Here is a 13,877-nt window from a genome sequence, read left to right as displayed (position 1 = left end):
TAAGAGGGAGTGTGAGAAAAAAGAACAGGCGTGTGGGGGGGTTGGGGGGGGGGGGGGGGTGTTGTTTTTGGGGAGGTGGGGGAATTTACTTTTGTTTGGGGGGTATTTTATTTTGGTGGGTTTTTTGTTGTTGGGAGGGGTGTTGGGTCTTGGTTTTTTGGGGGTTGGTTTTTTGGGTTTTCTTTGGTGGTTTTTTTTGTTTATTTGTTTGTTTTAATTGTAAATTAAACCAAGCCTGAAAAATCCTGCCCTAAATAGCCTGAAAATGCAGCTCAGTCAAGGACAATAAAAACTCCAAGCACCCAGATGAAGTAGCTTCAGAGGTTAAAACCCAGGATCTATCATTTGCATCATAATGCAATGGGCTGTTTTGCACAACAAAGAAAAAGTCATAAAGTTGACAGAACTATTAGCCTCTTTTGAATAGATTACAAACCCCACCATTAGCATGCAAATAAATATTTTCTAGAAGCCTTCATGGTGTGAGAAACACTTCACAGTGGGACCGTAGAGACACTATTATTCTGGTCTGGTGCTGAGCCACTTTGGGGTAGTTTCTGTATCACCTGCAAGGCTTTAGTGTCACCTGTTACAGGTGAGATCTTGGAATGGCTCCTGCATGAGGCTGTAATTCTGCACCCTCATTTCAAAACATGATTACCTTGTCTGACAGAGATGTTCGATTTTGATAACTAGATATTATTTACCTACCATTTTTGTGTATTGTACCCTACACTTTACAGAGCTGGCACTTCAAAATAGCCAAATGACCTAAAATTGCTATACTTGCACAGAATAACAATGAGGTGTACCAGCGCCTAGCAGCTGCAAAAAGACTCTTCTGCAAGTGAAGGAGTAAAACACAGTACTAGACAAAGCTGAATTGCCTGTCCATCAAGGATGAGTTGCATTGTAACATTGCCCCTCTAAACACCCACACTGGGTGGCACAGAGGTAACCAAGCACAAAATTCTCTCTGTTTCTGTTCTCTATCTCATACACACAGCAGTGGGGCACAAGGCCAGAAAAGGCCTGACCTATGCTAACCTTCATATTTGAGCCAGCTCTCCTATTTGAAACCACTAGTTTACCACTGCTCTGAACCACCAGGAGGGGAGGAATAGAAAAAGCCCAAGGCAGGATTTCCTCCTGGCACCATTCCCTTCCACGGTAGTTCACCCATCTCCTCTTTCATGGGGGAAGGGATGTAAAAAACCCTTTCATTGCCAGCAGTAGACACACTTTCAATGTTTTCAGTGAAAATCCTGTCTTTGATTCTGAATGTATAGCTCTTGCCAAAAGCAACTAAAGTTAACACATTCCAGCACAGGCTGTAGTCAGCTCTTGAATATTTTACAATTCAAACAAGCAGGTTCAATGCATAAGACTGAGCCAGGTTCAGGAGCCTGGTCACTGACGTGCTCTGTCTGCAGCATACCAGCAGCAACAGGCATTTTCTCCAGTCTAGACTTTGAGGGAGTATTGCTACCAAGGAGATAGTTAAGTTCATTTTCCACAGGACTATCCCTTCTGTTTGGGTTAAGACAAAGAAGGGTGCCAGCTGTAATAATGGGTGGTGAGCTGTGGACACCTGCTCTCTTGGCAGAAGATCAAAACCACCACTTTGCTCACACAGGCTACTAAACAGCCACCTAATGGTAATGCCATTCAGTCACCACCAATCTGAATTCACAATAATGTCCTAAAGTGAAAAGACTCCACATGTCTATATTAGCCCTCTAAGTCTATTAGCTACCTCTCCCTCCTTTATTTTGGATATTGGGTTGGAATGCTGGAAGCAAATGTCCATATAGGTAGTGTAGATTGTAACACTGACTGTGACAGATTATTAAATAAGCTATATGTTGGCAGGAGTCTATAGTGACAACATTTTTGGTTATTAACAGTTGGATACTTCTAGCCTCAAAAATTCTGAACATTTCTTGTTGTAGTTGTTTTCAAATGTTATGAAAAAAATCTTTGCTACGTATTGCAGTCATGCAGACAGGAGTGGCATTTCATTTCTCAATATCAAACATATGTGTACATTACTACCATGAAAAGAATTCAAAATTAACACTTTTTGCACTCAGACACTGCAGACAAGACACAGAATCTTCCAAAAATATACATATAGATGTTAAGCATCATTAGAATTTCACCTAAGTCTCAGAAAATTAAATCTGTAAGCAAAAAGCAACATAGTTAATACTATATTTTTCTGTCTGCGTTTAATAATATCATGCAAAAACTTGTCACAATTTCTTGTATTTCTCAGGGTAGTATATGCCCTGATTGTAGATGTATATTTTGTTTTTTGCACTGAGCAAACAGAGACAAAACTTGTTTTCAAGTCAGCATAATTATTCCCTAAGGGGTAAGAATTCTTACTTAAAATGCGCTTTAAAGACATTTGCTACCTGTGTAATTCATTGGGCCAAACACTTCACAGATGTCTTCATCTTGAAATCAACTTCAACTGGAATATTTTTAACATAATTATAACAAATAATACCAGCTAGGAAGGAGGCTTCTGCCAGAAATACAAGAGTATTCTGTCACAGTGGTGAAAATGGAGGTACAGCTTCATCTTAGCTTTTGCTGAATAAGCAACAAATTCTAAGTCCCCCCAAAATCAAAACAAAGAGAACTCTGTTGGCAACTATATCAGACTGGCTTTGTAAAAGTAAACACAGAGACTGTGTGGACTAACCCCACTGTTATTTCCATGCCATAGCAGAGAAGAGCAGGTTTGTCTCTAAAGACTCTTCCGGCATTGTTTGAGATCTCATATTTATATGTTTGTACCAAGAGTTAGGGTGCAAATTGCCTGTTTAATGAAATATATTATATCTCCTGATCAGTAAAACACACCTTTTTTTTTTTTTTTAATTACATGCAGTCCCACCCCTTTTTCAGCCTTGAGGAAGGTGGAAAAAACCCAACCAAAACAAAAAAACCCAACCATACCTGTTCTCTTGGGCACACCGAATTCTGCAGCCTTCCTTAGGTATCACCAACCCCAAATGCATCCTTAGCCGACAATTGGTGGGCCCTGTGTGGGGCCAGACATGAGTCCCCGGGTGCATGATAGAATATTTGATCTGAAAAAAGAGAAAGGCAGGCCTTCAACAGGTTCAGCTTCACAACCGTACTGCTAGGAGTTCAGGACTTCATTATGTCTCATCCTTGATGATAGGCCAAAAGTGCAACGTCACCTTTTGTTAGAGTCTCTGCAACAATTGTGCTTTCTCATGTCCTAAAGGTGTTCAATGCTACAAAAAACATGTCTTGTGAGGCATGTGTGCATCCACGGGTGTGTGTATGTAAAAGTGTATACTTTTGCGTAAAATAACTAGTATTCATCTTTCAACCTGAAAATAATTATCTCCTATCTACAGTCAGAAAAATACCTTCTTTCTTACGGAAAGACTTACAGACACTCTTATTGTTTAAAAGGATGGACCACAGGAGACAGAAGGCCTGTGTTAGCCAGGCTGACTGGCCCCTCTCAGATGACAACATGGCTGTCATGGTCACTGTCAGACTTGGCTGGAGCAACCATGAGATGGTGGAGTTCAGGATCACGAGAGGAGGGAGAAAGGCAAAAAGCAGGATTACTACCCACAGCTTCAGGAGAGCAGACTTGGGCTTATTCAGGGATCTGCTGGGAAAAATCCCATGAGATACAGTGCTGGAGAGAAGAGGGCTCTAGGACAGCTGGTTGATTTTTAAGTATCACCTCATCCAAGCTCAGGAATGGTTCATCCCGATGTGCAGGAAGCATGGCAACCCAGACAAAATTGAAAAACAAAAAGGAAGCATACAAGAGGTGGAAGCAGGTCAGGTCACCCAGGAAGACTGTAGAGACACTCTTTGAGCGTGCAAGGATGGGGTTAGGAAACTCAAAGCTCTCCTGGTGTTGAATCCAGAGATGGAAGTCAAGGGCAACAAGAAAGATTTCTACAAATACAGCAGCAGTGAAAGGAAGCCTAGGGAAAATATGGGCCTGCTGCTAAATGTGGCAGGACATGTGATGACAAAGGCCACGGAAAAGGCTGAGACACTGCTTGCCTTCTTTGCCTCAATCTCTACTGGTATGACTGACGTCCAGGAGTCCCAGGCACCTGAGGCCAGTGGAAAAGACTGGAATAAAGATGACTTACCTTCAGTAGAGAAGGATCGGGTTAGGGAACATTTAAACAAACTGGTTCATGGGTCCTGATGGGATCCACCCATGACCGCTGAGGGAGCTGGATGACATTGTGAATCCACATTCAATAATCCTTGAAAGGTCATAGCAACCAGCAGAAGTCCCTGAGGACTGGTAGAAAGCAAATCTTTTTCCTACCTTCAAGGAGGGCAAGGAGGAGGAACTATAGGCTAGTCAGCCTCACCTCGATCCCTGGGAAGGTGATGGAGCAAATAATCCTGGAAACCATTTACAAACACATGAAGGAAAAAAAGTGGTGGAGCAGTCAGCATGGATTGATGAAGGGGAAACTGTTCTTTACCAGCTTTCTATGGTGAGATGTCTAGCTTGGTGGATGAGGGGAGATTAGTGGATATTGTTCATCTCAGCTTTAGTAAGACTTTCAACACCGTCTGCCATAAACAACCTCATTAACAAACTGATGAAACAGAAACTAGGTAAGTTGACAGAGAGGTGGATTGAAAACTGGCAGTTCAGCCAGACTCAAAAGAGTTGTTATCAGAGGCACAAAGTCCAGCTGGAGGCCACTCATCAGAGGTGTGTCCCAGGGCTCAACACTGTTTAATAGCTTCACAAATGACTCAGATGATGGGACAGTGCATCCCCCTCAGCAAGTTTGTAGATGATAGAAAATAGGAAAGGAATGGCGGATACACTACTTTTTTTTTTTTGCTGCCATTCATAGGGACCTTGGCAGGCTGGAGGAAGGAGCAAACAGGAATCTTATGATGTTCAACAAAGAGAACTGTAAAGTTCTGCACTGGGGAGGAATAACCCCATGTACCGATACAAGCTGGTGGACAACTGCCTGGAAAGCAACTTCCCAGAAAAAGACTGATGTCCTCATTGACAACAATTTGAACATGAGCCAGCAATGTGCCCTTGCAGCAAAGACGGCCAACAGCCTCCAGGGCTACATTAGGGAGAGCTTTGGCAGCAGGTTGAGGGAGGTTATCTTTCCCCTCTCCTCAGAGTTAGTGAGACATCTTGAGTGCTGGGTGCAGTTTTGTGCTACCTACTATGAGAGAGACATGGACACACTGGAGCAAGTCTAGTGGAGGGCTATAAAGGTGATTAAGGGATTGGACCATCTGACATACAAGGGGAAGCTGAGAGAGCTAGGACTGCTCAGGCTGGAGAACAGAAGGCTCACGGGGGGATCTTATCAATGTGTATAAATACCTGATGGGAGGAGTGAAGAAGACGGAGGCAATCTCTTCTCAGTGGTATCCAGTGAAGGGCAAAGAGGCAATGGACACAGATTGAAATACAGGGAACTCCATTTAAACATAAGAAAACACTTTTTTTATTGTACACTGGAACAGGTTGCCCAGAGAGGCTGTAGAGTCTCTATCCTTAGAGGTATTCAAAACCTGACTGGAGACAGTCCTGAGCAACCTGCTCTAGTTCAGCATGCTTTGAGCAAGGGGTTGGACTAGGTTTTGGGGTTTAACCCCAGCCAGCAACTAAGCACCACGCAGCCGCTCACTCGCTTCCCCCCGACCCAGTGGGATGGGGGAGAGAATTGGAAGGAAAAAGGTAAAACCCATGGGTTGAGATAAGAACAGTAGGGAAGAAAGTAGTAATAATAACAATAATAAAACAACAAAAATAATAAAAGGTTTGGAATATACAAAACAAGTGATGCACAATGCAATTGCTCACCACTTGCAGACTGATGCCCAGTTAGTTCCTGAGCGGTGATACCCCCAGGCCAACTCCCCCCAGTTTATATACTGGACATGACGTCCCATGGTATGGAATACCCCTTTGGCCAGTTTGGGTCAGCTGCCCTGGCTGTGTCCCCTCCCAACTTCTTGTGCCCCTCCAGCCTTCTTGCTGGCTGGGCATGAGAAGCTGAAAAATCCTTGACTTAGTCTAAACACTACTTAGCAACAACTGAAAACATCAGTGTGTTATCAACGTTCTTCTCACACTAAAATCCCAAACACAGCACTGTACCAGCTACTAGGAAGAAAACTAACTCTATCCCAGCTAAAACCAGGACATTAGGTAATCTCCAGACATCCCTCCCTTCTCATCTCAACCTTTCTGTGATTCTACAGCAACCCAACGAACAGGAAGTGTGAATAATGCACGACAGTGGCGAGAAGCGTCTTTTCAACGGAGAAATCTGCACATCTGACTGGGATAGGGTAACTTTGATAAATCTTAGGGTTTAAGGTGTTGCTTGCTCTCCAACTGTAACGAAATCAGCAGAAGACAGTGTGTGTCTAATGCCTTAGCTGTTCCCACCATCTTAGGTTTCAGCTTACCAGCACTTTCTTATGACAGCAAGTGATAAGCTCCAGTGGCCGTGGTGAGCACAGATGCTCCAACCCACCACTTCTGCTACACCAAGATGTGTTAACTACCGACAAGTTATACTATGGTTGTAAAGTAAAATTCCAAAGAGTTAAGAAATGCCCAGAATTACAACTGCCTGTGCTACTTTTAGTTTACTGTTAAGAACGACATAATTTTTAACAATATGATCACTTGCTATTGTTCTACACAGTCTCTCAGCAGCATTGAGCAGGTTGTGAATATTTTACGTTTCTTTTTATCTTTGTCAATACACAAGGTGCCCAAAGCATCCAAAGGGTCTATCTACCACAGAATTCCTGATTTCCTGATTATGTTTGTTCCCACTGCTTCCAAGTGCTTCAGTACATGAATAGAGATTAGGTGATATTTTTAATTTAATTTACCGGTAAGAATCTGAGACATGGCTAGCAAAAGACCAAAATTGTCCTAGGCATCCCCTAATAACTGGACGTAAAATGGAAGACTTCTAGAGCACTATTTTTCACACTGTTTTACATTTTATATGTTCAAAACACATAACTACAGCTATAGTGGTGAATACACAATGCTTCCACAAACGACGTCCTGGTGACAACATGTGTGTTGCCAAAAAATAACGAACAGAACAGTAGCTGTCAAAGAAAATTTGCTCTCTGGGATAGATCCATTTTGGCTGTGGATGCCACAGAAAGCAGTTTTCTTGCTGTTAGCCACACTGAGCAGGATGACCTCTCTCATCAGTTATATTTACTACAACTAGCTTTTGCAACAAATCAATGAAACAATAGCCTTGTTCATTCCCACAACAGTAGCCATCTAGTGCAATTCTGCACATCAAAAGAAAGAGTCTGGTCAAAAAGCTGGACACCTACTCTCAAGGCTCTGAATTAGGATTATGCTAGCACTGTGTTTTCCAATTTTTGCATCCTTAATTTTGGAACGTGAAGGTTATTCTCATGTAGTCATTACAGATAAAATATAATAACTTAAAAAAGAAAAAAAAAGAATAATGAAAAATTCTGTCCTACAGAATCACATGATATCTGTATTGGGCCATTCATTCATCTGTGTATGTATTGATCCATACCATACAAGTCTACTGCATGATTTAATGAGGTTAATATGTAGCTGAGTAGTCAGTACACCAGGCACAAGAAACAAACTTTGTTGGCATGCAAGGCCACAGCCTATAGATGTAAAATTTCCTTCCTTAACCTTTAGGAAAGAAGCATGTGACAGCAGTACTGTTGTTTGGCTTCCATGAGGTAGGTGATTCTCCTTCAGTGTAATGCAGTCAGGCTGGGGTAGGTGGTGAAGTTTATCACAGTGTGCTCACTGGCTCAGTGTAGTAGTCTTGTAAAGTTAAGTTCAGTCAAGAGTAATTATAGGAAAATTCAGGTTAGAAAGGCCCTAATTCAACCTCCTGCTCAAAGCATGGTTAGCTGTGAGTCAGACCAGGTCACTTAGGGCTGAGGTTTAGTAAATTGTTACTTATTGGTTGACCCATGGCAAATAAGTACTTACCTACCACAAGCTCCCAGTGAACACAAAGTAAAATGGCTCAAACTAAAGATTATATAGAAAGGCTTCAGCTAACATTTTACCTTGTATTTGCCGAGGGGTAAAATTTGGCAAATTTTTAACTGTTAACTTCATTGTGTGCTTGAGGCATCATTAAATATACCAAGGTCACGCATCCCTCTATATATGTTCCTCAAAACCACCTGCTCCCAGCATTAGGAATTTGCAAAAATGAAGTTTGCCAGGTACCTGCCCTCTTCTGCAGCCAGTAGCTTCTGGGAATCTTTCCAATAAAGCACATGTTTTTGGAACACTTTTACAAGCATTCTCATTTTTTCTTCCTAGTGAAAATAATGGATAGAGCATTGGTAAGAGCAATGAACAAACATTTCCTTGTTTTCTGCTTTGCAGAAGAGCAACAAAGCTGTGAAAGAGCTGACACTGAAAGACAGGTAAATACTATTATTATTCCCATTTTACAGATTGTGAAACAGAAGTACTTACACGTTGTAATATCAGAGCAGCCTGCACATCTTTGCTTTTAAATTATTTGTGAAGACCAGGCTTTCTACCATTTTTTAAACATGATTCTAAAAGTATAATCATTAATAAGGCTGCATAGAAAAAAGATGAAAAATGCCACCAACATCATACCATTTCAACACCAGATTATATTTTGATATAAGTTGCTTTTAATACTTTATTTTACAGTACTCTTTCATATGCAGAGTCTATAAGAATTTAAGGTCATTCCAGTAGTTGCACCTCCCACTGCACAGCTCAGGTACAGGGCAGCACGCTTATTAAAGTCACATTCTTTTGCTCATACCATGTCTGAATGATAGATCTCACCTAGCCGACAACACAATATTGAGGATGCACCTTCTCCCACGTTCCCGTCTTCCCTCAGGCTGATCAGTACTATGCATTACCATGCAAAATGTTGGCAGCCTTGCCAGAAGAGGAGTATTACCCTCAAGGGATTCTTAGAAGTGCTTGGGGACAACAAGTTTTTGAATAACAAACTCTTGTTCACTGTTGCAGGTGTCCCAGACACTATTTTATTAGTTCCCTTCTTCTGCAGATTCAGTGATTACAAAAACGGTTCTGGAAAAAAAATGTGTTGCTACTCCTTATTACACTATATTAATCTGAGATAGTGAAATCGGAGAAAGAGAAGAAATACAAAATGTATTACCTTGTTGCCATAAGGTAAACTGGCTCCAGTCTCCTTTTTCTCGTAGATTCTCATCTTCAGGCAGGAAGAGGCTTCTTTTTTTATCCATCACAGCAAGCCCCTCATCCCGAATGAGCTTCCAATTTTTTTCTAAGGACTGTTTAGAGAGCCATATTACTGCACTGAGAACTTACTGCATTTGGTTTTAGTGCTGTTTTTATTTTTCGCTGCCACTATTAACTTTTTTTTAATTTAAAAGCACTAAAAAAGTGTTCATCATCATTATCAAGTTTCTTTATATTCAATTCCCTTCTGACACGTTAAGGCAAGAAAGAGAACTTTCACAGCATTCCTCAGATTCAATTACATTGGGATCATAAAATTTCAATAATCCCCAGCCTCTTTGCAGGCTAGGCCTCACTTTGACTTGTTTTTTGATTAGCTTAAGGGCTCTTTAACAGATCATTTTGTGTTGCAAGCTAGGAAGAGTATTGATCTTCTTAAAGACAACACATGTTACCTGGAAGCACTCCTGTGACCAGAAAACCACTTGCATAACCTGGAACTCCAGGTGTTGACAGAACATCACAGATCAAAGAGTACAAATGTAAACAGGCCACTTAAATTGACAGTAATGATTTAAACCTTCAAAAAGGTTTGCAAAGATTCACTTGCACATGCTGATGCTATTGAAAAAGATCAAATACGACTTGAAATGTCAGGTGATGATCTATGGACACAACCATTAAAAATGTGTAAGCTGCCTTGTATTTCATACATACCAAAACCACAAAATAGTAGAATTAAAATTTCTGTTCTCTGCTGCCTTAGGACATTATATTTGTAAAAATCAGATAGATTAGAAAACCTTTTATTCTACTAATAATAAATCTTTTTAATGTTATAGCAATATAAATGAAAACCCAACAGCATAACAATGGATCTGGATAAAAGTAAATTCCATTTCCCAGGCACGCACTTTGCTCACTAAACCTTATTTTGGGTGAATGGTTTTCATTTCTCCTCTGTGCTCTTGAATAAAGCGTTTCTGTAAGATATTTTCAATTTCACACTGCAAATAGGCTAAGGTGTGTTTGCACTACCTCTTTATATGATGTATAAAGCTGAGTAAAACTCAAAAGTCTGTATAACACAGATCAGACTAGGTGATATAACTGCCCCTCTTTAGTCTTAAAACTCCATGTGGTTATTAGCCTTCCCCATTTAAATTAAACAGTTGCATTTTCTACTTGAGTTTTTTCAATTAAAAGACAAGCTGATCCCACAAAATAGGTAGTACGTTGCTATATCACAAAAGGCTCAGCAAAGCAAGCCATGGCTAGAACATGCTGTCTATACTACAGTGACTTTCTCCCACTAGAACATTTTTAGGTAGGCTATGAAAATTAGGATTGCACTTCTGTTATTACAGTAATCTCTTCTTCTCCTAGCAAATTGTTTTCTCTCTCATCCATCAGTAAAGGAGAAGAGCACTTATTTTTCCTGGTGCGTTCACCTTATTCTCTCCCACTGATGGGTTTCCATAACACTCATTTAACAGTTAACATTAAGTAGAAATGTTTTTTGAGAACATCTTTCAAAAACTGAGTTTTCCAAAATGCAGCGTAGAACACAGACTGAAAATTTCCACCTAATCAGGGATGAATATGGGAACAGTGCTGGTACTGACTGCACTACCTTATCTACAACAGGAAATACCAGCTTGAGAACCTGATTTTGCACTGGCTGGAGAAGAGAAAGAAAAGAATAACTTACATTTACACCGGCCTCAATTTAAAGTGATATATCAACAAAACTGGAAAACTTTAAAAGATACTACAAGTGCTCCTCTGTTTCCTCAAACTCCTCCTACTCTCTCATCTGAAAATAGGTAAGAGGGAGCATTCACCCATGCAGACAAGATGACGCATGGAAGAGCACTGGTGGTCCAAGGCATTGCAGGCAACAGCTGCTTTGTTACCTCTAATCCTTCACAAGTGCCACAGGCTGAAAGTTAACATGCAAAGGTGGGTGTTTGCCCTTCCCTTTTAAGGGTCCTTCCACAACATGTTGGATACAAAGTGATTTGAATACATATAATTGATTTTGAACTAACTCCTTAATGGTTTTAGACATAACTTGCCCTGAAATCAATAATGTCTCTGTACTCCTGAAAACCTGGACCCCATCTATAAAACATGCTGATAGTGCTTTACTATGAGTAATAGGTAACTCTTAGGTAGAAATGAAGTGGGGAGTTCAAACACAGCTCAGCCTTGATCTCCCTGATTTTACAGACTCTTAGGTATACCTTGAACGGTAAGAATGCAAAACACTATTAAAATATAACGACTAAGTCCAGGACTTGAACTTATGGCTCTTGATATGAGTTGGTATCTACAGAATAAAGTTAAATATGCTTATGCTCCATGATATGTAGGGATTCAAGCCTCAGGTTAGAGCAACAAATTCATATTATATTTGATGCAATATCCTGATTCCAAGTGAAGAATCAGGTGGTGACCAGCACTGCGAGCATATGTACTTGTTTCCTAGCAGCTAATTCCCATAAACCTCCATATGGCTTTGTAAATACAATTCCTAACAATAATGGAAGTTTACAGTTGCTTTACATCTGGCAATAGTGTAGATTTTACTGGCAAAGACATTACTATATTTAAATAGGGATTTCTTAATATCGGTATATTTTTACATGTAACTATGATAGTAAAAGAATCCTTACTCTGTGCTGTCAAACCCTTTCAGTGCACAGTCATAAATGAAACAGGCAGAGATTAAGAGGTTACTACTCCTCTGTGAGGCATAACTTCTGACCACATGTCCATTTTAATCCATTGGACTATAAAATAAAATCATGCTGAAGACTTTATTTCATTTTGTTATTGAAACAGAGTAGGAGAGTATTCACGATCCGTTACTCTGTCTCCGCTGGGGAACGCTGATGACCTCCAAGTAAGGGGCAGTATTTTAAACCTTTCAAAATAGATTCTTTGCACCCATTCAGTCATTCTCAGTGCTTAAACATCAGCACTTGTAGGCATCATCTCTGCTCTTTTCAACAGAAGGCTCCCCTTAAAACATCTAGCCACAGTTAAAATGCACATTTCAATTTAATTTCTCCATTCAATATGAATGTTTAGCTATTATTAGCTAAACCATTAAGCCCTAGCTGTCATTCTACAGAAAATGTCATGGATATGTGCTGTGCTTTCTTTCTCTTTCTGTGATTTTCTTCCTGCACTTGAAACTTTTAATCAATAAAATCTAAGCCATCAAACTGACAATACAAGCTCTACTTTAATCAATCAGTTATTCACTGTAGTACATTATTGGCAAAGCATCCTCTGGGTCCTTTCCGAAAGTCAAAGGATACAACATAAGGAAAGGACAAAGTTACATAGGTCATTACCTATGTATTAATTTCAGACTGGTGAAAAGTCTCTAGGATCCAATAGCATTGTACCTCTTTTATTATTTTTTTAAACAAGCACCAGAACAGAAGAATAATGCTATTGTGAGGTTCTACAAGAGGTACCAGAGAATAACGTAATAACTCAGTAAGATTGTCCATGGCAAGCTAATTGCCCCAAGGGAGGAGGACAGGTTTTCAAAGATAAAAGTAAGGTTTCCTTTTAGCTGAGCTCAAACAAGAAAGAGTTTGTTGAATCTCCAAATCCAAAGGCCTGAAATACTGTAGACCAGAAACATTAACAGAGTATTTCTACATAAATCACTTGACACACTCTTCCTAATTTAAAGGCTTACGTTTTCTGCTCCCTGAGAAATCAGGTGCCCCTTCCTATTCTTCAAAGAAACTACAAAAAATTAAGCATTAACACGCAGCAGCTAAAGGCATGCAAAGATCCACTTCCCTTTGGCACAGCAGCACTAACCAGGATTTACCACCATAATACACATCCTGTCATCCTGTTAAGTGTTGTTGAGATATTCTGTCTTTTTTTTTTTTTTTTTTTTTAAAGTAACTAAAACCCCCCTCTTTCTTAAGACATCCAGGCAAGTCGGTAATAGTGAAGTAAATAAAGTATGAGATTTTCTTTAATCTAACCCATCAGGCAGTTAAACATCAGGCCTAAATTAGTTGTCTAGGCCTTGTTTTTTAGTAAAGCAGTAGGAAAGTTAACACCAGAAAGGAAGACATGCCATCCTTAGATAGCTATTTAACACAGTAAAAATTAATGATCCTCTGGAAATACTCTTTTTTGACCTGTAAACTAGACCACTAGCATAGACAATATGCCTCGTGTCCTTATGGCTACAGTTAGGTGAGCTGAACGCCCCTCAGAAGGAATTTATTGAACTGGGAATACCAAAAAAAGACAATTTTTTCTTCAGGTTTTCTGTGGAAAAAGCAAGGCACTGTCAAAATTCACATCTCCATCTCCAGTCCCAAGAAACCAAATGACCCTTCATAAAAAAAAATCAAGCCAGGTCTGTGCTACAAGATGCTACTTATAGCTGTGCTGGTTAGTTGAATGAACCAAAAAGAGCTGCCAGTGTGGCTTTAGCACTGTCTCAGTTAGCCACAAATAAATCCTCCGTTAGCATTGTTAAGCTATCAAGATATTGAAAATAGCTTGTTCACATTTAACAACAAATGGTGAAACACAGGGAGAGAAG

The 13,877-nt window shown here is 40.1% G+C and overlaps 1 protein-coding gene across 1 annotated transcript in view; it reads right to left on the bottom strand.

The window, feature by feature from the left end:
- ASPH (aspartate beta-hydroxylase) overlaps positions 1-13,877 on the bottom strand; it is a 101,833-nt gene that overhangs the window by 3,218 nt on the left and 84,738 nt on the right. Inside the window, exons 23-25 of the mRNA XM_010582893.1 lie at positions 9,240-9,375; positions 8,291-8,382; positions 2,971-3,104 (exon numbers count right to left, since the gene is read on the bottom strand). Of these exons, the coding sequence (XP_010581195.1) occupies positions 2,971-3,104; positions 8,291-8,382; positions 9,240-9,375 (362 nt within the window). The remainder of the gene's footprint in view (positions 1-2,970; positions 3,105-8,290; positions 8,383-9,239; positions 9,376-13,877) is intronic.

The sequence above is a fragment of the Haliaeetus leucocephalus genome, unplaced genomic scaffold (genome assembly GCF_000737465.1).
Source record: "Haliaeetus leucocephalus isolate CR32 unplaced genomic scaffold, Haliaeetus_leucocephalus-4.0 Scaffold858, whole genome shotgun sequence".
Taxonomy (NCBI): domain Eukaryota; kingdom Metazoa; phylum Chordata; class Aves; order Accipitriformes; family Accipitridae; genus Haliaeetus; species Haliaeetus leucocephalus.
Note: the sequence above shows the minus strand (reverse complement) of the source record. Positions and strands in the feature narration are given on the sequence as shown.